The sequence below is a fragment of the Schistocerca piceifrons genome, chromosome 2 (genome assembly GCF_021461385.2).
Source record: "Schistocerca piceifrons isolate TAMUIC-IGC-003096 chromosome 2, iqSchPice1.1, whole genome shotgun sequence".
Lineage (NCBI taxonomy): Eukaryota > Metazoa > Arthropoda > Insecta > Orthoptera > Acrididae > Schistocerca > Schistocerca piceifrons.
This window is the reverse complement of record NC_060139.1, coordinates 483,226,016-483,253,775: the sequence shown is the minus strand read 5'-3', so window position 1 is coordinate 483,253,775 and position 27,760 is coordinate 483,226,016. Positions and strand designations below refer to the sequence as shown.

At 41.0% G+C, this 27,760-nt stretch overlaps 1 protein-coding gene across 5 annotated transcripts in view; it reads left to right on the top strand.

Annotated features, from left to right (window-relative positions):
- The window catches only part of LOC124775101 (fatty-acid amide hydrolase 2), a 99,473-nt gene extending 75,228 nt beyond the window's left edge, over nt 1-24,245 (top strand). Inside the window, exons 8-11 of one of the 5 annotated variants that reach the window (XM_047249919.1) lie at nt 2,796-2,891; nt 4,759-4,914; nt 20,635-20,817; nt 23,597-24,245. In XM_047249919.1, coding sequence (XP_047105875.1) covers nt 2,796-2,891; nt 4,759-4,914; nt 20,635-20,817; nt 23,597-23,698 — 537 coding nt within the window. In that variant the 3' untranslated portion in view covers nt 23,699-24,245. The remainder of the gene's footprint in view (nt 1-2,795; nt 2,892-4,758; nt 4,915-20,634; nt 20,818-23,596) is intronic. The other 4 variants (XM_047249920.1, XM_047249922.1, XM_047249921.1 and 1 more) reach the window with 4 other exon arrangements.
- The last annotated feature ends 3,515 nt before the right edge of the window (nt 24,246-27,760 follow it).

The following is a 27,760-nucleotide window of genomic DNA, read 5'->3' as shown; positions in this document are numbered from 1 at the left end:
AAGTGGCATTGGACAGGAAAGAGGGATCGATCCATGCTCTGATCTTTCACCACAACTGTGATGGTATGAGCTCACCGAGTGATATGGTGTGCACTATGTGATTAATTGCTTCTTGCAGAGTTCTCAACAAGCACTCAAGAATGATAGACTTTGCATATTCATAGTGGTCCCTCATTGGTGCCATGAAGATGAGACCAGACATCAAATCTGTGTGCTTGTGCAGAGCTATAAACAAAGATACATTGGGTAAGACTCAGTGGATGTTGAGGATGATGTCCACAAGGGCAAACCATGTCTGACCATCCTTGTTAAGTGGAGGCAGTTGTGGTAGATGTCCTGAAAGAACAGGCAGCACCAAAACTGTGAACACAGACAATGTTGTGTGGCTTGACATTACACTGTTCTTGATGCTTGTACATATAACCAGACGCAGCAGACATGGTTGCAGGGGTGACCAGCATGGTAGAAACAGCCATGGCCACCAAGAGATTCGATATGCATGACACAGTACACTGCAGAGATTTGTTTATTAGTTCTGGTGCACTGGGACAGATGGAGCAGTGGCAAAAGTCACATTGTTCATTAATAAAAGGCGCTTCAGTCTGGAACTGCACGACCGCTACGGTTAAGAGCCAATGCATACATGACACTGACCTGAGCAGAGCAGCAGTCATCAAGAACCACCTGAAGTTGGCAACAAGACTGGTTGCCAAAATATCATGGAGAACTTATTACATGACCCGTGCAGACACCCAAAAATTCTAAAAGAAAATAACTGTTGCTGTTGCACTGAACCAAACACTTGTGGTTTATCGCCTAACAGGCAATATGGCACCATGGCACAGAGCCGATGGCATCATCTGTATGTTACTATTAGAAAGAGTAACAAATGGATTTTGTGACACAGCGTTATTATCACATGCACAGAAACCTGTTGACACAGCAGCGTAATGCGTAAATTGTCCTGGAAAATGTTCACAGGGCATAGAAGAATGTGCAGTGATGTCCATTGTCCGTGCACTTTGTTGAGCAAGTTGTGATGATCCCGATGAAATTTGGTCACAGTTTTCTATTTTCACACAATTCGAAGCACAATGGTGGCAAATTCAAGCAGAAGATGTATGTGTAGGCATAGAATCGGATGATGGAGTCATTTGCTGCATCATAACAGTCGTTGTTATTGTAGGCCACATTGTCCTGTGGTATTTTGATCGCAGAAATTGTCCAAATTGCTAGATTCACAGAAAAAGTGTAACATTGGGTCACCAGTGTGGCAAGTAATGATATTATGGCAAAATAACAACATTGAACACCACTTTATCATAATGATATACTTTATTCACTTCGTGATCATAAAATGTAACAACACAGAACAAAACTAGACATCAAGATCATCATGAAGAGAGATCACATGGATCAATGTATCGAACCACTACAAAAGAAAATTCTTTTCATACAAATATTCAAAATTTTATTCAGTGACTTTTTTTGTAACATTTGTCTGCAACAGTGACAAGAGAACATACTGATCTACAAAAACAAACTGCGAATGAGTACTCTTCTCATTAACAGGCATTGTCATGGGCTGAAACCATTTTGTCTGCTAGGACTGCGACTAACTTTCATTATGCTATGAAATGAAGAATCTCCCTCCCATAATCCTTCACACGTTCCCACAGCAGTGTTCTGCTACTGACCCAGTCTACTAAAAACATCTAGGGCCTTAAGCCAAATATATGGGGGCAGCAGCTGTGCCCCCCCCCTCCCCCCACCACACACACACACACACACACACACACACACACTTGGAAAAAGAAAATTTCACAAACTGAACTCACATCCTTCCCAGCAAACAGATAGACCTACCAATCTGATATCAGTTTCAAGAGAGCAACATGTAATGGCTATTGACAAATAGCAAGTATACCCAGAGATGGGAGACATATTCAACGCAAAACTAACCTCTATCTCCAATAGCCATTCTCCTACATCCACCTCTGCCTCTGTTGCCTTGCTTTTTCTCACCCTCCTTTCTTCGCCCTTCCAATCAATTCCAAACATTTCACTTTACTTAAATTCAGTTTATTAATGTACACCTACACTGTTGTCTTCCCCCTTCTGTTATTCTGACCCACTTCCCCTTAACCAACACATCCAGTTTCATTGTATACTGTATATGACCTCCCCATTCCTGTAACAGCATGAGCTCACTAATGCCATATTCTTGTTCTCTGCTCTGGCTACCCATCTGCCCTCCACTTTCTTCCTTTAATTGTTTGTTTGAACTGAAGCTAATCTAAAAGTTCCAAATCTCATTTATGTGCCTGTCTATCACTCAGTGCCTTATTTTTACTCGTCTTTACTCTCTGTATTGCTAACAGAAATACAGTATTTATATACAATCTGCAGCAGAAGTTGAAACATCCTGAAATGCTGGCACACAACATTGTTTCTACTTTGACAACATGTTCCAGAGTGAACCACACTTTTTAGCCGTTTTAGTATGGGAAATATTTCATATCATGCGCTTTACAGCCTTGAATCATGTGACAGACATTTATGACAAATATGTCAAAAATGGATGTCTTTAAGTTCCAACATTAGCTGAAACATTTACACAAGTAACAGCTTGATTGACAGTCTTGTGAAAAGTCGTAATACTGGTCTGTTATCTAAAAATTACCCTCTGTTAATTAATATATTTCGTGTTGACCTATTATCCTTAGCTTTTCAAGAAAACTCATATACATTATAGACTGCATGCTTCATTGTAAAATTGTAATAATTGTTTGCAGGTCAAATTTGCTCACATGAAGTACAGTTTTACTCTGTGGAAATATTGGATGAGTAGAGAACCTACCAATTTTGCAGCAGATCTGGCAAACAGAAAGGTAACTACACCACAGGTACTGCTAAATAATTAAACAAACTGTAAAATTTAAAAAAAGCCTGGAAGTACTTTTTTCACTGCTAACATTAGGAACTTAAAAGGATGAACACGCAAATTCTTCTCTAATTGTTCGGTTACCATATTTCTGTGATTGATTCTCCATATTTCTGATATGAGTAAATGGATTTAAAATTAATGAGATGCTATTTAAACATTACAATTTTATGTGCAACCTTTTTGCTGACTCACAAGTTTGGCATATTACATTGTAATTTGATCTGATGTTTTTCTTTGTTGGAAGTGGAACTCATTGGAGTCCACAATTTTTAATATACAATTTTACTAATTGGCACAACACATCAATCCCTTTTCTAACCTTCATAGTTCACACCAAAAGTTAAAAAAAAAAACATTGATCTGAATTAACTGCGTTCATATTGTGTAACATATAAACTCTTTTGTATACTAGAGTAGTAGTAAACAGGATTCATATTTACTGTAACTAAGTTTTGCTGATTGTTCATATGACATTTTCTTTCCCCAGTAACACAAAAGAATATGTTATAAGTAAAGCGCTCTGCATCAGGCAGTCTCCAGTATATGTTGATTAAAAGTTATTTTCTTTTAGAATTTTTGGGTGTCTGCACGGGTCATGTAATAAGTTCTCCATGATATTTTGGCAACCAATCTTGTTGCCAACTTCAGGTGGTTCTTGATGACTGCTGCTCTGCTCAGGTCAGTGTCATGTATGCATTGGCTCTTAACTCCTCCACCATTCTAGTTTTCTCACTGTCCTTGCAACGACCTTGGTGGTAGTTTATGGTAGTGGGAATAGCAATGCCATGCTTCAAACTGTGATCTCCAGTGTTGATGCTATTGTTGTCAGGTGCAGACCTTGCCATACAGGAACTCATTTCTTTTTCTAGGCTCAGTCCAGCGTTCTACACCATAGTCCATTGTAGGCGATATCTTTGTTAATTAGACCATCTTGTATTCTTAATTTCAAATTTCAGTAGCCTTGTTAATCTCATTATCTCAGAAGGAGCGAGATAGCCTAAGTATCTTAGTTTTGTTGTAAGTTGTAATATGGCCTGTTTTTGTACTGAGATTGACCACAGCTGATTTGGTGGCCTGGTGTAGCTAAGTGTGGAGCCTGTGTTCACAGTACTTCTGTTCTACCATATTTACAGTTTCCCAATCTCTTATTAAATCTCTAGCCAATGTGAAAAGTCACACATTGGGAAAACTGTGTGCACAGTAGAAGAGAGATGCTGAGAACATAGACCCCACAGTTTATGCCGGACCAACAAATCAGTTGTAGCCAGCCACAGTATAAAAACTGGCCATACTGTAGATTACAACAAAACCAAAATACTTAGAGAATCTTCCTCCTTCTGGGAGTGTGTGATTAAAGAGGCCACTGAAAATGGATCCCTGCAGTGAGCCAAGAAATGACAAAGCATTCCCGTACAGTGAGATCTGCACCCAGTGGCAGTAGGATGGAGTCTGGGGCAGAAGAGAAGACGGGCTGACACAATTCACATCCCTCTAGTGCCACTCCCTACTGCAGCGACTGCACAGCCAGGGACAGCAGAGTGATGAAGGGGGTAACTGCCAATGTTTACAGGATGCCAATCCAAGCAGGGCAGTAGTTATCAGGAACCACCTGAAGGTGGCGGCAAGCCTGTCTGCCAAAATATTGTGGAGAACTTACGTGGCCCAGGCAGACACCCGAGAATTCTACAAGTTAGAAAGATGCTGGAAAAACATCAGGTCACAATAGTTCTTTTGTTTCATATACCCAGTAGTCATGAGTATTTTTGTTTGTTATGCAATATTACTGGTTAATTAATTTCCTTTACTACCAGGGTTCATTATCACCATGGATTGAACTACCAAAGAAGTTATGTGGCTGTAGTCAGTTTACATTGGCTGCAATAATTGGGCTTGTGAACAGTCAGTTGCCTCCTATAAATAAGAAATGGGCTGAAACAGTTACTGCAGAACTGAAAGAGGAAGTGTGTGTAAGTATTTGTTATGATTTATTTTATTTTTGTTGATTGACATAGGTGGAATAATAGTATCATCATAGCAAATTAAATTATATAGCAATATTTAAGGCTTTTTTGGCTCCTTAATACTAAATGATATAATGTAAAGTTATAGGTACAACAGAAATAATTTAAGACACACAAACATGATTAGAAACTTTGCTACACTTTTAGAGGATGTCTTTCACCTCACCTGACTATTATAGAATATTTGCACACCCACACACCACACCTAACATGTGCTTGGCAGATACATTGTACCAACACAGCAGCTCAACTGTGGTGGTTTTTTTTTATGTGAAGTGGACAAGGAGGGAAAGGCTGTAGAGATAGGGAGGAGTGGTTGGAGGGAAACATGGCTGCTGGCTGGAAGGGTGAGGCAGCAAGCAGCTGTGTTGGGAGTGTGGCACAGGTAAGCTTGCTTGACACAGGCAGAAGGAGTTTCCTGTTGCAGAGAGTCATGTGGATTGGTTGTGGGAGTGGGAGGTAGAACAGAGGAAGAGGGGAACTGTGGTAAGGATTATGTGTGTGTAGAAGGAGTGAGTTTGGGGCCATGAGAATGTGTGGAACTGCGTGCAGGGCAAGGGCTAGTGGAGATTGAGGCTAGGAGGATTGCGGAATTGAAAGACCTACTCAAGGACAAGTCCCAGCTACATAATTCAGAGAATTGATATTAGGGAGACAGATGGCAAGGGTTGTAAAGCACCAATTGAAGTCAAGGATGTTGTGTTTAATAGAGTGTTTTGCCACTGTTAGTTATCTCTGCTGCTCTTGGTCACAGTTTGGCAGTGGACTTTCATTCTGGTCAACAGCTGGCTGGTAGTGATGCCCTTATAAAAGGCAGTACAAAAGCTATAGCAGAGATAGTGTGTGGCATTAAATGCTTTCACAGATTACCCTTGCTCTGGTAGGATAGGATACGACATGCGTATGATGGAAATGGAGAAGTATATAGTACGTGCTGTGCAAAGGACAGGTCTTGCACTTGGGTCTTTCACATTGATATGACCCATGTCACCGTCTCCTTCACAATCCACTGCTTCCTAATTCTGTGCTACATGCTTCTCCCCCTCCCTGTATCTAACCAGTGCAACATTCCTATCCCATCTATTGCATCCACTTGCAGCCTATCCCTCCTATTCATTCTGCCCTCCATACCCCTCTCTGCGTACTCCACTTAGCCCAATTACTTGACGCAAGCACTCACCCTTGTTGATCTGCAGAGGTGATAACTGTTCTTGTGAGCTCTGAAGGAAGATATCATCTGAAAGGTTCTTAACATTTTCAGTCTTGTATAGGTACCTGTCAAAGCCAACGGCCTTGCTGCAATGGTAACACCAGTTATCAGATCACCGAAATTAAGCACTTTTGGGCTTGGCTAGCATTTAGATGGGTCACCATCCATTTCTGTTGAACGTTGTTGGCAAGTGGGGTGCACTCAACGCTTGTGACCTCAAGTGAGGAGCTACTTTATTGAGAAATTGAGGGTCTGATGTGTTAACCAATTGCCCCACCATATCCACATCCAATGATGTGAATCGGCAGAGGTTGACATGGCAGTTGGTCGGTACAGTTGCGCCTTACAAGGCCTCTTCAGACAGCGTTTAGTTTAGTTATAAGTACCTGTCAACTATGCATGTCTTAACAACATGGTCAATTATTACCATTAATCTTTCCATTATTTTTGTAAAATAAAATGTTAATTGTAATTAAACCCCTTCTTGTCCAGTACTTGAAAATATCTACATCTGTATTTGTACTCCACAAGGCACCTTACAGCACGTGATGGGGAGAGCACTTGTAGTACAGCAATCTTTTCTCACCTTCCCTGTCCATTCGGAAGTGATGGCTGGAAAGAATCACTGTCAATATGATCTCTAATTTCTCAGTTTTTCTCTTTGTGCTCATTTTGAGAGATGCATATGGGAGGAAATATTTTCAGTTCTTTCCAGAATATGCTCTCTCAGAATTTCAATTCTAAGCCTCTCCATGATGCACAATGCCTCTCTTGTAACATCTGCCACAGGAGTCTGCTGAGAATTTCTGTGATGTTCTTACCATAACTAAATGATTCCCTGGCATGCCACTCTTCCTTTGATCTTGCCTCTCTTGTATTAATCCACCCTGGTAAAGTCCCATACTGATTAGCAGTACCCAAGAATTGATTGGACAAATGTTTTGTAAGCCATTTCTTTCATGGATGAATTAAATTTCCTTAAAATTCACAATTCATCCAGTGAATTCAGCCAACCATCTGATTTTTCCCACAGGTTCTTTTATGTAGTCATTCCAGTTTAGGTCACTCAGGATGGTTATCCCAAGGTATTTTACAGCAGTTACTGTTTCCAGTGACTTGTCCCCAGTACTATAACTGTACAGTAGTGGATCTCTTCACCTTTATACATGCAGCAGGTTACATTTACTGACATTCCGGATCAACAGCCAATCCCTGCACCAGTCATCGGTCGTCTGCAGGTCTTCCTGCCATTCTCTACAGTGTTCTGGTGTTTCTACATTCTTGCACATAACACCATCATCCGCAAACATCTTCATGGAGCTTCTGATGTTATCCACTAGATCATTTTTGTAAATCGTAAACAGTAACAGTTCTGGTATAGGTCTTAGGGTACTCCTGAAATTTCTTGTACATAACACCATCATCCGCAAACATCTTCATGGAGCTTCTGATGTTATCCACTACATCATTTTTGTAAATCGTAAACAGTAACAGTTCTGGTATAGGTCTTAGGGTACTCCTTTTTAGGGCTTTTAGTCAGATCAGTTGGCAGATTCAGTACCAGGAATCATCCAGAAGGAAAAAATGGCATAGTTCAATCACTCAAAAAATTTAATATGAATTTAACTTTTGGTTTTTCTGCTGTTTCTTCTCACTACATCTCTCTCTCTGTCATGTTCTTTTCATTTTTAGATAATAAATTATCCATACAGCTACACGTAAAAATCTTGAAGAACCAAGAAATCATCATTCAGTGATCTGTCACACAATAAAGTTATTTGTCTTTAATCCACAAAGTAAGGCTTGCTGCGAGTCTACTAAGCATATCTTCTTAGCAATGTAGACAGTAGCCAATGGGAGGATAGTATGCAGAAGCCAATAAACAGTTGTTAACTAGGTACATCTGTTTGTTGCTAACATGTGAATTACTCACATTTTGTGTATGTCGAAATGTTATAAATGATGGTTGTGCTTATGAAGTTATTCAAATTACTTGCATTGTGTAGACAGCACTTTGTACTACCTATGCTGAAATAATATTAATGAGAAAGGCAGAATCTACCGTGTGGTGACTGGTGCAACTCGACATCTAGGTTTGCTTGGAATGTGATAGTTTGGTGAAGCCATTGAATGTGAATATTTCATCTAGCTTGTAGTGACAGATTGATCTGTGTGTGTAACAGAAATGCCAAGATGCGGCAAAAGCAGAAAATTAAGACTATGTGTTAAATTATGTAGTACATGTTTGTATGTATTTGCCCCAGAAAATTGTATGTTTCTCTCTGAAAATTCAGTTCGTATGCACTTTAGCATCTAGCCTGTTAAGAATGTTGTTACAGTACATACTTAATATTTTCCCAAAACAAAGACATTGTTACATCTTTGGCCATACAAATCAATTGTTCTCCCATTGTAATTTCCTGTGACCATTTAAGATAGTTGTTCTCCAATTGTAACTTCCCGTGATCACTTGTGACAGATGTTAGCAACATACATTTTGAGGTAAGAACATGGACAACATGCCATAAGGTTTTAGTTAACTAGTGATTCATTACACAACCACATTAAAGTGTATAAAAAACAGCGTGACAATTATTGAACTATAAGAAATGAAATTGTCATAACTTCTGAATGGTTTGCGTTAGGACATTCAAACTGCACGATTGGCCATGGGGCATGATTGGAATTCATATGGTTTAGTCTAGCGATGTAGCCCACTTTCATTTGGATGAGTTCATCAATAAGCAAAACTGGCGCATCTTGGGGACTGAGAATCTGCATTTCGTGATCAAGAAGTCTCCTCACCCTCAATGGGTGACTGTGGGGTGTGCAATGTCCAGTCATGAAATAATTGGTGCGATGTTCTTTGATGGCACGGTGACTGCCAAATGGTATGTGAAGGTTTTAGAAGATGTTTTCATCCCCATTATCCAAAGTGACCCTGATTTCGACAAGATGTGGTTCATGCAAGATGGTGCGTGACCCCGTTGAAGCAGGAGAATGTTTGATGTCATGGAGGAGTACTTTGGTGACCACATTCTGGCACTGGGGGAACCCAGAGACCACTAGCATGGGTCTTGATTGGCTGCCATATTAACCAGATCTGAACACAGGCAAATCCGTTTTGTGGGGCTACATTAAAGACAAGGTGTACAGCAAAAACCCCAAAACCATTGCTGGTCTGAAAACAGCCATTCAGGAGGTCATCAACAGCATTGATGTTCTGACACTTTAGAGGGCCATGCAGAATTTAGCTATTTGTTTGTGCCACATCATCACTAATGATGGAAGGCATATCGGACATGTCATAACCTAAATCTAGATATCTGTAGTGACGTTTACATGTTGAGCAAAGGGTGTGCACACCATAGTTTGTAACCAATTTATGTTTTTTTAAGAAAATGGCTGATGTGGATTTAAGATCATTATATTGGAAATCTGATGAATCCTTAGTCTTCAGTTGACAGTAGGATGAATATTACATTTTAATTGAAATATAAAATGGCCACTCTGTGTTCATTTTATTATATAAAATTATCAGTATCAAAGTGGTTCATGGTGTGGGTTCCTGTAGTCATGTCCTAGTTCATGAACCACGGGCAACGTATGAGTGGCCAAGTAAGTGGCCCCGACAGTCGGGATACCAGTTACTTTGGAATAAGGCTGGGCATCTCGGACATATTCTGAGTCGTGGTCACCTTTGTGCTCATACGGCAAAGACTACCAAATCCACCGGTTAGTCCCTCAACCGTTAGGGGTAATACCCAATGGGACTCGGGGCAAGTAAGGCTAGGAACCTGCTTCCCTGGTACTTTAAATATGATGCTGGCAACAATCAGAGCAATATGCCTTGGACCTTTGGAGGTGACAGAGTTCCACCTCTAACTGACAAACCAGGGACTCCTAAGCTACGACTTGGCAAACAAATGGTAATGAGATGGGGAGCTATTAATATCAATGGGGGCTACTCTGGGAAGAAGGTAGAGCTGGCAGAGGCTGCGAGTAAGACGGGGCTGGACGTTTAGCTGTTAGTGACATTCGGGTAAGGGGTGAGAAAGAAGAGGAAGTGGGAGAATACAAGGTTTACCTGTCAGGAGTCAAAGCAGGAATAGCACAATGGGGTGTAGGGCTTTACATCAGGAAAGAAATGGAACCCAGCGTAGTTGCAATAAGGTATGTAAACGAATGACTGATGTGGATAGATTTGACAGTGTCTAGCAAGAAAATTAGGATTGTGTCAGTATATTCGCATTGTGAAGAGACAGATCAAGATAAGATGGATAGTTTTTATGAGGCACTCAGTGATGTAGTTGTTAGAGTAAAGGACAAGGACAGTGTTCTGCTCATGGGTGATTTTAACGCCAGGATTGGAAATCGAACAGAAGGGTATGAAAAGGTTATGGGTAAATTTGGAGAAGATATGGAGGCCAACAGGAACGGGAAACAACTCTTGGATTTCTGTGCCAGTATGGGCTTAGTAATCACAAACTCCTTTTTTAAACATAAGAACATTCACCGGTATACTTGGGAAGGCAGGGGAACCAGATCTGTCATTGACTATATAATAACAGATCAGGAATTCAGGAAGGCTGTGAGGGACACACGTGTATTCAGGGGATTCTTTGATGACACTGATCATTATTTAATCTGCAGTGAAATTGGGATTGTGAGGCCGAAAGTGCAGGAGGTCAGGTCCATATGTAGGAGGATAAGAGTGGAGAAACTTCAGGATAAGGAAATCAGGCACAAGTACATAACAGCGATCTCAGAAAGGTACCAGTTAGTTGAATGTAGTCAATTACAGTCATTGGAAAAGGAATGGACGAGGTACAGGGACACAGTACTAGAAGTGGCTAAAGAATGTCTTGGAACAGTAGTGTGTAAAAGTAGGATGAAGCAAACAGCTTGGTGGAATGATACAGTCAAGGCAGCCTGTAAAAGGAAAAAGAAGGCGTATCAAAAATGGCTACGTACCAGAACCCAGGTAGACAGAGAAAGTTATGTTGAAGAAAGAAACAAAGTCAAACAGATAATTGCAGCATCCAAGAAGAAATCATGGGAAGACTTTGGAAACAGGTTGGAGACTATGGGTCAAGCTGCTGGAAAACCATTCTGGAGTGTAATTAGCGGTCTTCGAAAGGGAGGTAAGAAGGAAATGACAAGTATTTTGGACAGGTCAGGAAAACTGCTGGTGAATCCTGTGGCTGCCTTGGGCAGATGGAGGGAATATTTTGAAGAGTTGCTCAATGTAGGTGAAAATGCGATCAGTAATGGTTTCAGATTTCGAGGTAGAATGGGATAGGAATGATGATGGAAATAGGATCACATTTGAGGAAGTGGAAAAAATGGTCAATAGATTGCAGTGCAATAAAGCGGCTGGGGTGGATGAAATTAAGTCGGAACTCATCAAATACAGTGGAATGTCAGGTCTTAAATGGCTACACAGGATAATTGAAATGGCCTGGGAGTTGGGACAGGTTCCATCAGACTGGACAAAAGCAGTAATCACACCAATCTTTAAACATGGAAACAGAAAAGATTGTAACAACTACAGAGGTATCTCTTTAATCAGCGTTGTGGGTAAAATCTTCTCAGGTATTGTTGAAAGGAAAGTGCGAGTATTAGTTGAGGACCAATTGGATGAAAATCAGTGTGGGTTTAGGCCTCTTAGAGGTTGTCAGGACTAGATCTTTAGCTTATGGCAAATAATGGAGAAGTGTTATGAGTGGAACAGGGAATTGTATCTATGCTTTATAGATCTAGAAAAGGCATATGACCGGGTTCCTAGGAGGAAGTTATTGTCTGTTCTACAAGATTATGGAATAGGAGGCAAACTTTTGCAAGCAATTAAAGGTCTTTACATGGATAGTCAGGCAGCAGTTAGAGTTGACAGTAAATTGAGTTCATGGTTCAGAGTAGTTTCAGGGGTAAGACAAGGCTGCAACCTGTCTCCACTGTTGTTCGTATTATTTATGGATCATATGTTGAAAACAATAGACTGCCTGGGTGAGATTAAGATATGTGAACACAAAATAAGCAGTCTTGCATATGCGGATGACTTAGTTGTGATGTCAGATTCGATTGAAACTTTGCAAAGTAATATTTCAGAGCTAGATCAGAAATGTAAGAACTATGGTATGAAGATTAGCATCTCCAAAACGAAAGTAATGTCAGTGGGAAAGAAATATAAACGGATTGAGTGCCAAATAGGAGGAACGAAGTTAGAACAGGTGGACGGTTTCAAGTACTTAGGATGCATATTCTCACAGGATGGCAACATAGTGAAAGAACTGGAAGCGAGGTGTAGCAAAGCTAATGCAGTGAGCGCTCAGCTCTTCTGCAAGAAGGAAGTCAGTACCAAGACTAAGTTATCTGTGCACCTTTCAATCTTTCGACCAACTTTGTTGTATGGGAGCGAAAGCTGGGTGGATTCAGGTTACCTTATGAACAAGGTTGAGGTTACGCATATGAAAGTAGCTAGGATGGTTGCAGGTACTAGTAGATGGGAACAATGGCAGGAGGGTGTCCACAATGAGGAAATCAAAGAAAAACTGGGAATGAACTCTATAGATGTAGCAGTCAGGGCGAACAGGCTTAGATGGTGGGGTCATGTTGCACGCATGGGAGAAGCAAGGTTACCCAAGAGACTCATGGATTCAGCAGTAGAGGGTAGGAGGAGTCGGGGCAGACTGAGGAGAAGGTACCTGGATTCGGTTAAGAATGACTTTGAAGTAATAGGTTTAACATCAGAAGAGGCACCAATGTTAGCACTGAATAGGGGATCATGGAGGAACTGTATAAGGGGGGCTATGCTCCAGACTGAACGCGGAAAGGCATAATCAGTCTTAAATGATGATGATGATGATGATGATGATGATGATGATGATGATCAGTATCAAAGAATTATAATGTGAAGTGACATTTCCAACTGTTTCATGAAAAATCAGTTAACAATAAAAATAATGAAGAAATTAAAGCCAAGCTTTTTGAGCTCAGTCAGAACAAAGAGAAAGAAATAAGTATTCATAAAGGTAGATTTATGTAATTTTTTAAAATCATTATTGTCATTGGTAATGATGTTACCTCCTCCTTGTAATGTATTTACAGGAAAAAAGTTATGTGATACATAATGATGCTGCACTGAAATTGTGTTAACATACAAATCTTAAAACAGTGAAAACAGTGTGTCCTTTAAGTGATGGAGAATTTGTAAAAGAATGCTTTGTGAGTGCCACAACAATTTTAAATCCAACAAAAATTCCTCATTTCAATACAGTTAAGGAACATCTACATGATGCTTTTTTGTGTTCAACTTTGTGCATGCACATAAATTTCCAACAGCACACTATGCATGCACATTTGTGCTTGCGTAATTTCCTGGAAATGAAGCCTGTGTGTAAAGCGGATTACATGTTTTAGCAGATGATGGGCAATTGGGGTCCATTTGTGTTTGATTGTGTTGTGTGTTCAGGTTATGCTGTGAAGCAATTTATGTGCAGTAATATCTGTTGACTCGAAAGGAAGCACACTTCAGTTTATAGATGAAAAATGTCATATGAAATGCGGTTCCTGAAGATTATTTGAATAAAAATTTAGTATGTATTGCCCTGAGTGTCAAAAAGACACAGTGACTCTGATCAATATTGCCTCTGTTGTCTAGAATCTTCTTTACCTACATTCGATTTTGTGCTTTCTTTTTCTGTCACCTTTTCATCACACTACATGCAATACAAGCTTCCAAGCAAAGAAGAGGATTCATAGTGGACAATTTGCACAATGAAGCAACATGTAGACACGAGAATGCCCAAGTGTACATGCATTCTTTCCACAAATGTTTGTGCTTGCTCTTTCATTTCCCTGCTTATGTGATTAACTAAAACAGGCTGCAGACATGTTGATGAAATGGCAAATTATTTTCCTATTTGGGCTTGGACAAAAGAAGTGACATAACTGAGGTTGTTCACCTCATTGTGTTTGTGAGAGTTGTTGATTCTGGTTTCAACATAATCTACATCTACATCTACATCTACATCTACATCTACATTGATACTCCGCAAGCCACCCAACGGTGTGTGGCGGAGGGCACTTTACGTGCCACTGTCATTACCTCCCTTTCCTGTTCCAGTCGCGTATGGTTCGCGGGAAGAACGACTGTCTGAAAGCCTCCGTGCGCGCTCTAATCTCTCTAATTTTACATTCGTGATCTCCTCGGGAAGTATAAGTAGGGGGAAGCAATATATTCGATACCTCATCCAGAAACGCACCCTCTCGAAACCTGGCGAGCAAGCTACACCGCGATGCAGAGCGCCTCTCTTGCAGAGTCTGCCACTTGAGTTTATTAAACATCTCCGTAACGCTATCACGGTTACCAAATAACCCAGTGACGAAACGCGCCGCTCTTCTTTGGATCTTCTCTATCTCCTCCGTCAACCCGACCTGGTACGGATCCCACACTGATGAGCAATACTCAAGTATAGGTCGAACGAGTGTTTTGTAAGCCACCTCCTTTGTTGATGGACTACATTTTCTAAGCACTCTCCCAATGAATCTCAACCTGGTACCCGCCTTACCAACAATTAGTTTTATATGATCATTCCACTTCAAATCGTTCCGTACGCATACTCCCAGATATTTTACAGAAGTAACTGCTACCAGTGTTTGTTCCGCTATCATATAATCATACAATAAAGGATCCTTCTTTCTATGTATTCGCAATACATTACATTTGTCTATGTTAAGGGTCAGTTGCCACTCCCTGCACCAAGTGCCTATCCGCTGCAGATCTTCCTGTATTTCGCTACAATTTTCTAATGCAGCAACTTCTCTGTATACTACAGCATCATCCGCGAAAAGCCGCATGGAACTTCCGACACTATCTACTAAGTCATTTATATATATTGTGAAAAGCAATGGTCCCATAACACTCCCCTGTGGCACGCCAGAGGTTACTTTAACGTCTGTAGACGTCTCTCCATTGATAACAACATGCTGTGTTCTGTTTGCTAAAAACTCTTCAATCCAGCCACACAGCTGGTCTGATATTCCGTAGGCTCTTACTTTGTTTATCAGGCGACAGTGCGGAACTGTATCGAACGCCTTCCGGAAGTCAAGAAAAATAGCATCTACCTGGGAGCCTGTATCTAATATTTTCTGGGTCTCATGAACAAATAAGGCGAGTTGGGTCTCACACGATCGCTGTTTCCGGAATCCATGTTGATTCCTACATAGTAGATTCTGGGTTTCCAGAAATGACATGATACGCGAGCAAAAAACATGTTCCAAAATTCTACAAGAGATCGACGTAAGAGATATAGGTCTATAGTTCTGCGCATCTGCTCGACGACCCTTCTTGAAGACTGGGACTATCTGTGCTCTTTTCCAATCATTTGGAACCCTCCGTTCCTCTAGAGACTTGCGGTACACGGCTGTTAGAAGGGGGGCAAGTTCTTTCGCGTACTCTGTGTAGAATCGAATTGGTATCCCGTCAGGTCCAGTGGACTTTCCTCTATTAAGTGATTCCAGTTGCTTTTCTATTCCTTGGACACTTATTTCGATGTCAGCCATTTTTTCGTTTGTGCGAGGATTTAGAGAAGGAACTGCAGTGCGGTCTTCCTCTGTGAAACAGCTTTGGAAAAAGGTGTTTAGTATTTCAGCTTTACGCGTGTCATCCTCTGTTTCAATGCCATCATCATCCCGTAGTGTCTGGATATGCTGTTTCGAGCCACTTACTGATTTAACGTAAGACCAGAACTTCCTAGGATTTTCTGTCAAGTCGGTACATAGAATTTTACTTTCGAATTCAATGAACGCTTCACGCATAGCCCTCCTTATGCTAACTTTGACATCGTTTAGCTTCAGTTTGTCTGAGAGGTTTTGGCTGCGTTTAAACTTGGAGTGGAGCTCTCTTTGCTTTCGCAGTAGTTTCCTAACTTTGTTGTTGTACCACGGTGGGTTTTTCCCGTCCCTCACAGTTTTACTCGGCACGTACCTGTCTAAAACGCATTTTACGATTGCCTTGAACTTTTTCCATAAACACTCAACATTGTCAGTGTCGGAACAGAAATTTTCGTTTTGATCTGTTAGGTAGTCTGAAATCTGCCTTCTATTACTCTTGCTAAACAGATAAACCTTCCTCCCATTTTTTATATTCCTATTAACTTCCATATTCAGGGATGCTGCAACGGCCTTATGATCACTGATTCCCTGTTCTGTACATACAGATTCGAAAAGTTCGGGTCTGTTTGTTATCAGTAGGTCCAAGATGTTATCTCCACGAGTCGGTTCTCTGTTTAATTGCTCGAGGTAATTTTCGGATAGTGCACTCAGTATAATGTCACTCGATGCTCTGTCCCTACCACCCGTCCTAAACATCTGAGTGTCCCAGTCTATATCTGGTAAATTGAAATCTCCACCTAAGACTATAACATGCTGAGAAAATTTATGTGAAATGTATTCCAAATTTTCTCTCAGTTGTTCTGCCACTAATGCTGCTGAGTCGGGAGGTCGGTAAAAGGAGCCAATTATTAACCTAGTTCGGTTGTTTAGTGTAACCTCCACCCATAATAATTCACAGGAACTGTCCACTTCTACTTCACTACAGGATAAACTACTACTAACAGCGATGAACACTCCACCACCGGTTGCATGCAATCTATCCTTTCTAAACACCGTGTGTACCTTTGTAAAAATTTCGGCAGAATTTATCTCTGGCTTAAGCCAGCTTTCTGTACCTATAACGATTTCAGCTTCGGTGCTTTCGATCAGCGCTTGAAGTTCCGGTACTTTACCAACGCAGCTTCGACAGTTGACAATTAAAATACCGATTGCTGCTTGGTCCCCGCATGTCCTGACTTTGCCCCGCACCCGTTGAGGCTGTTGCCCTTTCTGTACTTGCCCAAGGCCATCTAACCTAAAAAACCGCCCAGCCCACGCCACACAACCCCTGCTACCCGTGTAGCCGCTTGTTGCGTGTAGTGGACTCCTGACCTATCCAGCGGAACCCGAAACCCCACCACCCTATGGCGCAAGTCGAGGAATCTGCAGCCCACACGGTCGCAGAACCGTCTCAGCCTCTGATTCAGACCCTCCACTCGGCTCTGTACCAAAGGTCCACAGTCAGTCCTGTCGACGATGCTGCAGATGGTGAGCTCTGCTTTCATCCCGCTAGCGAGACTGGCAGTCTTCACCAAATCAGATAGCCGCCGGAAGCCAGAGAGGATTTCCTCCGATCCATAGCGACACACATCATTGGTGCCGATATGAGCGACCACCTGCAGATGGGTGCACCCCGTACCCTTCATGGCATCCGGAAGGACCCTTTCCACATCTGGAATGACTCCCCCCGGTATGCACACGGAGTGCACATTGGTTTTCTTCCCCTCTCTTGCTGCCATTTCCCTAAGGGGCCCCATTACGCGCCTGACGTTGGAGCTCCCAACTACCAGCAAGCCCACCCTCTGCGACTGCCCGGATCTTGCAGACTGAGGGGCAACCTCTGGAACAGGACAAGCAGCCATGTCAGGCCGAAGATCAGTATCAGCCTGAGACAGAGCCTGAAACCGGTTCGTGAGACAAACTGGAGAGGCTTTCCGTTCAGCCCTCCGGAATGTCTTTCGCCCCCTGCCACACCTTGAAACGACCTCCCACTCTACCACAGGTGAGGGATCAGCCTCAATGCGGGCAGTATCCCGGGCAACCACAGTCGTAGTCCGATCAGGGGATGCGTGGGACGAGCTGGCCGTCCCCGACAAACCCCCATCCCGACCCCCACAGTGATGCCCATTGGCAACAGCCTCAAGCTGTGTGACCGAAGCCAACACTGCCTGAAGCTGGGAGCGAAGGGATGCCAACTCAGCCTGCATCCGAACACAGCAGTTGCAGTCCCTATCCATGCTAAAACCTGTTTTGCTAAGAACGTCTGAACTAATCTACAGAGAGCGCAAACAAATCGACAAAATTTAAACGGTTATTAAAATACAAGATTGCCTAGTAAATGCAGTAATGCTGCTACTTGCGCACTGCTGACACTGCTCGGCGGCGGAAGGAGACTAAGCGAAATTACACTATTCAGGTACTAAAACACGATGCTACACTCTCAAATACTATAATACGCCCGAAATTTATGAATTAAACAATGCAAGAACCAAAAACACGCAAAGAAATTAAGAGTTAAACTATGTAACAAATGAGTGAGCTAGGAGTATACGACTTGCTGCTCAGCTGCTTATCCAACGGCGGCAGGGAGCACACTGACTGCGACCAACCGACACTGGCCGTTCAAAACAAAACAGTAGTCAAACGACTACGCGAATTTACACTATTCAGGTACTAAAACGCGATGCTACAACTCTCAAATACCATAATACGCTCGAAATTTATGAATTAAACAATGCAAGTACCAAAAACACGCAAAGAAATTAAGAATTAAACTATGTAACAAATGAGTGAGCTAGGAGTATACGACTTGCTGCTGCAGCTGCTTATCCAACGGCGGCAGGGAGCACACTAACTGCGACCAACCGACACTGGCCGTTCAAAACAAAACAGTAGACAAACGACTACGCGAATTTACACTATTCAGGTACTAAAACGCGATGCTACAACTCTCAAATACTATAATACGCCCGAAATTTATGAATTACACAATGCAAGTACCAAAAACACGCAAAGAAATTAAGAATTAAACTATGTAACAAATGAGTGAGCTAGGAGTATACGACTTGCTGCTGCAGCTGCTTATCCAACGGCGGCAGGGAGCACACTGACTGCGACCAACCGACACTGGCCGTTCAAAACAAAACAGTAGACAAACGACTACGCGAATTTACACTATTCAGGTACTAAAACGCGATGCTACAACTCTCAAATATTATAATACGCTCGAAATTTATGAATTAAACAATGCAAGTACCAAAAACACGCAAAGAAATTAAGAATTAAACTATGTAACAAATGAGTGAGCTAGGAGTATACGACTTGCTGCTGCAGCTGCTTATCCAACGGCGGCAGGGAGCAAGTCCTTGATAGGACCCAGTGCAGACACAGCTGCATCCTATTTTGATATCTAGCAGAAAATACCAGCAACACATTATGTTCTAGATCCCATTAATCTGTTGCCAAATGTACAAAACTAAATAGTGTTGGCACGTCGATAGACACACAAACAAACACAAACATACACACAAAATTCAAGCTTTCGCAACAAACTGTTGCCTCATCAGGAAAGAGGGAAGGAGAGGGAAAGACGAAAGGATGTGGGTTTTAAGGGAGAGGGTAAGGAGTCATTCCAATCCCGGGAGCGGAAAGACTTACCTTAGGGGGAAAAAAGGACAGGTATACACTCACGCACACACACACACACACACATATCCATCCACACATATACATAATGTCTGCTTGTGTCTGTATATGTGTGGATGGATATGTGTGTGTATGCGAGTTTGTATTTGTGTTTGTGTTTGTGTTTGTTTGTTTGTGTGTCTATCGACGTGCCAGCGCTTTCGTTTGGTAAGTCACATCATCTTTGTTTCTAGATATATAAACTAAATAGTGTCATGGGCATAGTTGTAAATACACATATATCATATGATTTGGGGTATTGTAAGTTTATGGCTTTCCTGACAGAACTCGACTGTGAAATAGGCAATTTGTCTTATTTTTATGAAGTACACTGGTTGAGTAGAAGTGGTGTTTTCAGGCATCTGAATGTCTTGAACACAACTCTGCAGGGCAAACATTAATTAATCACTAAAGTATGAAAAGGATAAATTGCTACTCACCTAATAGAGGTTGCACTTAATTGCAGACAGACTCAGTGAAAAAGACAGCTGAACACATAAGCTTTCACACAAAGAAGTCCTCCTCCTGAAACAGTTAACACACATACATTCACTCAAGCACAGCTCATACACACATGGCAACTGTGTCCAGGTGCAGCCCAAGTGAGGCATAATGAAGAATAGTGAGTTGAGTGGTTCTACCAGTGTCAGAAGCATTGGACAATGTTTATTACACCTCCATCCCATAGGTTATAACTTACAACAGGCTCAATGCATTAGCCTGTAATTGCACCATCCATCCTAAAAAAAGCATCACCTTTGAGTACGTCAAAGAGTCTGTGTCAGTACTTCTGCAATTTTGAATAATATACATTTTCAAGGTGATTGTAATCTCTCAAAGAACCAGTGAATACCTTATGCTGACTTCAAATACAAAGAAAATTGGAGGGGTAAAGTTGAACTCAGTGAGAAGTTTTTACTATGCAAATTACATATATGAATTATTAATGATATCTAGTACAGATTTATGTTAATCGATAAATAAAATTAGTCAACAAAATATATTAAGCTGTAGCTTACTCTGAATCTGTATTTTCTCCTTGTGGCCGCTAATGGTTGTAGTCTTCTTCTTTCTTCACATGAGAAAGTGTTTTTCTAAATAAGGAAACCTTCTTTTAGGAAGTTCTTGGTGAGAATGGTATCCTGCTGATTCCTAGCCAACCAACAACTGCTGGATATCATTACACAGCATTTTTGCGACCATTCAACTTCATGTACTGTGGGATATTCAATGTTCTGAAACTTCCAGTGACACAGGTACCAGTGGGACTAGGGAGAGATGGATTGCCAATTGGCATACAGGTTAGTTTTTAACTTATTTTCTCTCAGCTTTACTTTGTTAAGGCTTGCTTGGTTTCAAAGTCTTTTTATGCCTGCATTGTATTGAATAAGTAAAAAATAAAATAGAAAATTTTGCAGTAAAATATTCAACTTATGTTTGTGTTTTTGAATATTTAGAAGTCTAGTATTTTATAAAGAAGGTTGCTGTGTTTTATCCCCGTACATATTTAACTTATTTCTGTTTTCAAAAGCAGTGTGAGAGCAAGTACAGGAGAAGAAACAAGGGTGAAATAAAAGGGTGCATTCAAGGCTCAGAAAATGTAAAACTCAAATTCAATTTGTTACATTTTTATCTTCTTTGCACATCCAAAAACGAGTTAGGAAGTACCCATCTTTGAAGGTGGTGGAGAAATAGAGAAAAGTTATCATAAACCATAACAAGTGAAACAAAGAGTAATGCCTGGCACAAAAAAACTGTATCTTTAGTATTCATACTCATAGATGTATGTTAGCTCTGCTGGCATGAGTATTTTATATGATTTTCATTACCCCTTCAATGTATGTCACAAAACTAGCAATTTTTGCTATTGTAGCCCTTTCCTCTTTTCTCTTATTCTTATAAATACACGCTTTTATGTAACAGAAGACACCACAACATTGTGAATGCAAGTAGACAGAATATATTCTCAGTGAATGAATTGTTTATCAGTCATCAGAATGTCAATACCTAAGAATATCACAGTACTGATGACTGCAGTATGTGACCAAAAGTCTCTAACCCCACACTGAACACATGAGGTACGATACAAGTGTTTGTGAGGGGGGCCGTGGTTGTGGAAGCCCACAGATTTGAGCATTCTACTGGAGAGATGTCACAGTAGTTTGACGAGTTCAGGGTGACTATGAGTGATATTGTCAAGTCCAAACAATGGGCAAACATAAAATTCAGTCTTTCCCCTGGTAGTCTTAAAGAATTAACTGAGAAGGAAAATTTTAAACAGCAAAATATGAGGGGGGACCCAAAAGAAACCGGACTCAGAGGGCGCTGCCACTCGTAGACGTAGTGCAGGGTTCTCATGCTAGATGGTGTTAGTAAGAGACCTTCATGAAACAGCTGTGCAGACGGCATCAGTGTAGAGCTGAACGTGCAAGTGTGGCATTGTGTTTCTCTGACTGTTGGTGGGTTACCTCTGCAAAGTCGTTAGGGCAACTTTAAAAGAACAAAGAGTGTGTGTTAAATTTTGTTTCCTGCTTAAAAAAAAACTGCAACGGAGACACACCAAATGCTTCAGGAAGCTTTCCAGGAGGACGCTATGAGCCGAACACAGGTTTTCGAGTGGTTTGGGCGCTTCAAACATGGTAAGATGTGTGTTGAAGACCAAGCTCGTTCTGGACACCCTTCAACGTCGCGAAATGAGGAGAACATTGAAAAGGTCTGCCAAAAGAGCAACGAGGATCATTGCCAAACGATCGACCAAATTTCAGCAGAGACAGGAATCAGTTGGAGCTCGTGACAGAGGATTTTGAGTGAGGATTTGCACATGAGACGTGTTGCTGCTAAATTTGTTCTGCGCCTTCTCACACAGGAGCAAAAAACCATCTGCAGGAATGTGTGTCAGGACTTGAAAACAGAGATTGCATGTGATCCAAACTTCTTGAACAAAGTCATTACAGGGGATGAGAGTTGGTGTTACGGGTATGACCCAGAAACCAAGCAAGCGTCAAGCCAGTGGAGGACTCCCAGCTTTCCCAGACCAAAAAAAGCAAGGCAAGTGAGGTCAAAGGCGAAGACGATGATCATTGTCTTTTTTGATGTTCGTGGAATTGTGCATCGGGAATTTGTACCCCCTGGCCAGACTGTTAACCAGCACTTTTATTTGGATGTTTTAAGGCATCTGCGAGAGGTTGTGAGGAGGAAACGCCCAGAACTTTGGCGATCAGGTGACTGGTTTCTGCATCATGACAACGCTTCAGCACACATGGTCTTACGAGTGACCCACTATTTGGCATCTCAGAGGTGGTCTGTCATTCCCTATGCTCCGTATTCGCCGGACGTAGCCCCGTGCGACTTGTTCCTATTTCCACGAATGAAAAAACGCTAAAAGGGGAGCGTTATGACGATGTGGAGGGCACTGGACAATGGCAAACTTGAAGAGTTCCAAACATGCTTCCAACAGTGGGAAAAGAGACTTGACAAGTGCATCGCATGTAATGGAGAGTATTTTAAAGGTGACTGAAGTAATTTTGTAAAAAGGTTCATCAATAAATTTTTTATGACAACAAGCCAGTTTCTTTTGGGTCCCCCCTCGTAGTACTCTGGTTAACTTCATACTTTCATCTTGTGCTGTCATAATGGGCAAACATAAAATTCAATCTTTCCCCTGGTAGTCTTAAAGAATTAACTGAGAAGGAAAAATTTAAACAGCAAAATAGTACTCTGGTTAACTTCCATCTTGTGCTGTCATTTTTTATAGCCCACAAACCATTTAAGGGTATGTATTTCCTATGGAAATTTACATTTGGGTGTACTAATAAAAGTACATCATATACCCTAGTATAGCAATAGAAGAGACAGAACAGAATAAGACTTACTGATGTGAATTATTGTATAATATCAGGTCACATAAATGGATTATTTATCTCTAAATTGAGTTGCCATAAAATAGATTGTAATACTCCTTTCAAAATATTTATACCATGTCATGAAAATTCAGTAATTTCTTGAATAAGTATATTCGTTGATGTGTGCTATACATCTTTTAGTTGTATTCTGTAGTAACTGATGTACTATTCTTAATAGGTAGTGGCTGCACCATACAACGATCATCTGTGCCTTGCAGTTGCTGAGGAATTGGAAAAAGCATTTCATGGTTGGGTTCCCCCATTCCCAACCAAGCCATAAATGTGAGAAACACACCATAATCATGGTGAAGTTTCTTCTGTCAACTTATGAATGACTGTATTCATGTTGTATATTGGTATGCAGATTGTTAATTTAGTAATATGATCAGTTGTGGAACAGGTATTACAAACTGCATTTTATGCGAGTTGGAGCTCATGTATCTTTATCGGTATTAATGGTAAGGTTTATTTAAATTTCCACATTGAAAAATGTTTACACATTATGGAAGAAGAAGCTTAACAATCAATAAGAGACTGATTTTTATATCTGCTTCATTTTTTTAATATGAATACATATGCAGTGGATAATAATGTAATCCATTACAAATTTATAAGCACAAAAATAACTTGATATAAATGAAACTGTCCCTCTTATTGTGCTGTATTGGACGGATTTTATGTCTTTGTCCTTCACATGGAAGTATTACAACAGAAGCTTAATCACTGAAAATAAAATGAAGTGATACAAGAGGTTTAAAAAAAAAAAAAAAACGTAAGTGGTAGAGACAGTTGTTTCACTTTTTTTACAATATATGAAAATTATTCTTACTATGTTTGATTATTGTATTAGAGTGATTCAAATATAAATGGTAATTATTTTTGTACATTTATTGATTAATTATTTACACAATTGAAACCTTCACTTTTTCTTTAGATAGCCTCCTGCATGCTCTACACACTTTTGCCAACAATTTGGAAGCTTCGACATTCCTTCATCATAAAAAGTTTGAGGCTGCATCAACCAATTCTGCACACATTCCTTGATGACTTCTTCATTATTTCTGAATTGTTCCCATCCGGGTGGTTTTATTCATGGATGCAAGCAAAAAACATTGGGGGGATTGGGGGGGGATCAGATCTGGACTGTAGGGTGTATGGTTGAGGGTTTCCTAGTGCATGACCACTAGTTTGTCCCTTGTCAAATAGGCGGTGTTAGGCTTACCATTGTCATGGAGAAAGATAGGATCTCTGACGTGCATTCCACATATTTTGTTTCAGTAGGGGGCTTTCGCTGATGTTAACAACTGGCAGTAGTAAGCTACATTCACCATATCTCAACTGTGAAGAAAGTCAATGAGTAACACTCCTCTGTAGTCAAACAACATGGTCGCAAGGACTTTTCTGGCTAAGGCACAGGTGTTGGCCTTGACTGGGCAGGCTTCGTCCTTTCTTTGCCACTCCTTACTCACCATTTTGGATTCTAAAGTGTAATAATGGACCTATGTCTTACCATGTGTGATGAAGCACTTCAAAAAATCCTCATCATGCCAGAATTGATTCAGAAGTCTCTCACAGATCTCCAGTTTGACATGTTTTTTGCTATTCCTTTAACGACTTTAGAACCCATTGTGCTCTAATTTTTCTAAAGCAAATCTGTTCACTCATAATGGTATGAGCACTTCTGTTGCTGATTCCCACTTCTGCTGTGATTTCTTCAGCAGTGCACCAGCGATCACTTTCAATAAGCTCCTTAACAGCACGACCTATGTGTCGAGTAGGATCTTCATTTTCTACACTTTCTCAGCCGCCCCTAAATGTTCGGGCACAAGTAAACACTTGGTTCTGTGACAGTTTAGTATCCCCAAACTGTGCCTTTAAACAAGTTAAAATCTCTGAGGGTTTAATCCTTTATCGGTTAAAAACTTAATGATAATGTGGTGCACAATAGATGAAGGAACGTCTTGTATACTTATGTCTGTACTGAAGCCAGAGTAGCATGCAGCAGCAAACAAAGCTGGTTGCCCTTTCCTAACACACTGACCTTCAACGCCGTACTCCACCATCCCACTTAGAACTGCTTGTGCAGTACTCTAGTGCAACTACGAGGGTGAGTCAAATGAAAACCTTAAATATTTTTTTAAATATTATTTATTGTGCAGAAGTGGTACAAACCTGTATCACTTTTCAACACAATCTCCCCCACGCTCAATGCAAGTCCTCCAGCACTTACAAAGTGCATAAATTAATTTAGAAAAAAATTCTTTTGGTAGTCCGTGCAACCTCTCATGCACCGCATGGCATACCTCTTCATCAAAATGGAACTTCTTTCCTCCCATTGCGTCTTTGAGTGGTCCAAACATACGGAAATCACTTGGGGCAAAGTCTGGTGAGTATGTTGGATGAGGAAGACACTCAAAATGCAGATCTGTGATTGTTGCAACTGTTGTACAGGCAGTGTGGGGCCTTGCATTGTCATGTTGCAAAAGGACACCTGCTGACAGCAATCCACATCTCTCTGATTTGATTGCAGGCTGCAGATGATTTTTTAGGAGATGTGTATATGATGCATTGGTGACTGTGGTCCCTCTAGGCATGTAATGCTCCAAAATGACGCCTTTTTCGCCCCAAAAGAAAGTCAACATAACCTTCCCTGCTGATGGTTCTGTTCGAAACTTCTTTGGTTTTGGCGATGAGGAATGGCGCCATTCCTTGCTCACTCTCTTCGTTTCCGGTTGGTGGAAGTGAATGCAGGTTTTGTCCCGAGTAATGATTCTTGCAAGGAAACCACCATGTTCTCGTTCAAAGTGCCGAAGAAGTTCTTCACAAGCATCAACACGTCATTGTCTCATTTCAGGAGTCAGGTGCTGTGGCACCCATCGTGCAGACACTTTGTGCAACTGGAACACATCATGCACAATGTGGTGTGCTGACCCATGACTAATCTGTGAAAATGCTGCAATATCATTCAGTGTCACTCAGCGGTTTTCCTTCATTATGGCTTTAACTGTTGCAATGTTCTGCGGAGTCACAACTCATGCCTGACCTGGACGAGGAGCATCTTCCACTGAAGTCACCCCATTTGCAAACTTCCTACTCCATTTGTAGACTTGCTGCTGTGACAAATATGCATCACCCTACTGAACCGTCATTCGTCAATGAATTTCAATAGGTTTCACACCTTCACTACGCAAAACCGAGTAACAGAACGCTGTTCTTCCCTGGTGCAAGTCGCAAGTGGGGCGGCCATCTTTATATTGATACTGTGACGGTATGTGTGCATCTGCACTATGCTGCCACCTACAGACCATTATGCACGCTGCTTGCAGCACGCTTATCAACTTACAGGATAACGGTGCGAAATTTCGAATTGTTATTACAATTTTAAGGTTTGCGTTTGACTCGCCCTCGTATTATTTATACTTTACTGATGGTTGGCTCATAGGTTGCTCCAGTTTTACAACTTATCAGGTATTTTTTTGCACAGTAATTCGTAAGCACACTGAAGAATTACAGAAATCGATGTATTCAATAAAAAGTATTCATAGAAAATATACTCGATTGAAAAACTGTTTTTATTCATACACATTGTTTGGGAAGCCGGTGATGTCCACTAGAGGCTAAGAAATGCTTCACAAGTCTAATCTTGCATTTCCCATGAATCATCATTCCAGTGACTTGATCATCCCTGTAGTTACTATCAATGAATCATTCATCAAATCTGATTTGGAAGCAGTATTATTCACCTTGAGGATAGTTTGTAACAGTCAAGTGCAAATGTTGTGTATACTTGAGAATTTATATCCTTTATTTATTTATTCGTGTCATAAGCATTGCATAAAAAATAGACAAAAGGAGAAAAGCCGACTAAATATGTAAAATTAATACATACAAAGGAAATATAGATACAATGTGAGGCAAGTAGAGCCATATAATAATAATTACATGTAAACAGATTACAAACGCTAAATATAATCAGACCAAAAATTAGCGACCTCAGCAACATTGTTCCTGGCCCACAGTAGGTCCTCCAGCATGCAGGAAACTGGGCAATGAGAACAGTTGTACAGGTGCTTGGTGGTTTGTTCAGCTCCACATTCACATACATTTGATGGTCCCCAAGGTAGTTCCATTTGGCCATATTATCCATTGTTCTACCCACACGACTTCTTAGTCTGTTGAGGGACTTACGCATTTCCCATTGCAGGTTTTTGCATGGGAGGAGGGGGGGGAGGGGCTCCGAAGGTGGGATCCATGATCCGATAACTGCGTTTCTGTTTGTCCTCAGGTTTTGTCATGCCACTAACGGTGACATATTGTAATGGAAATTTTTGGAAAGCTCTGC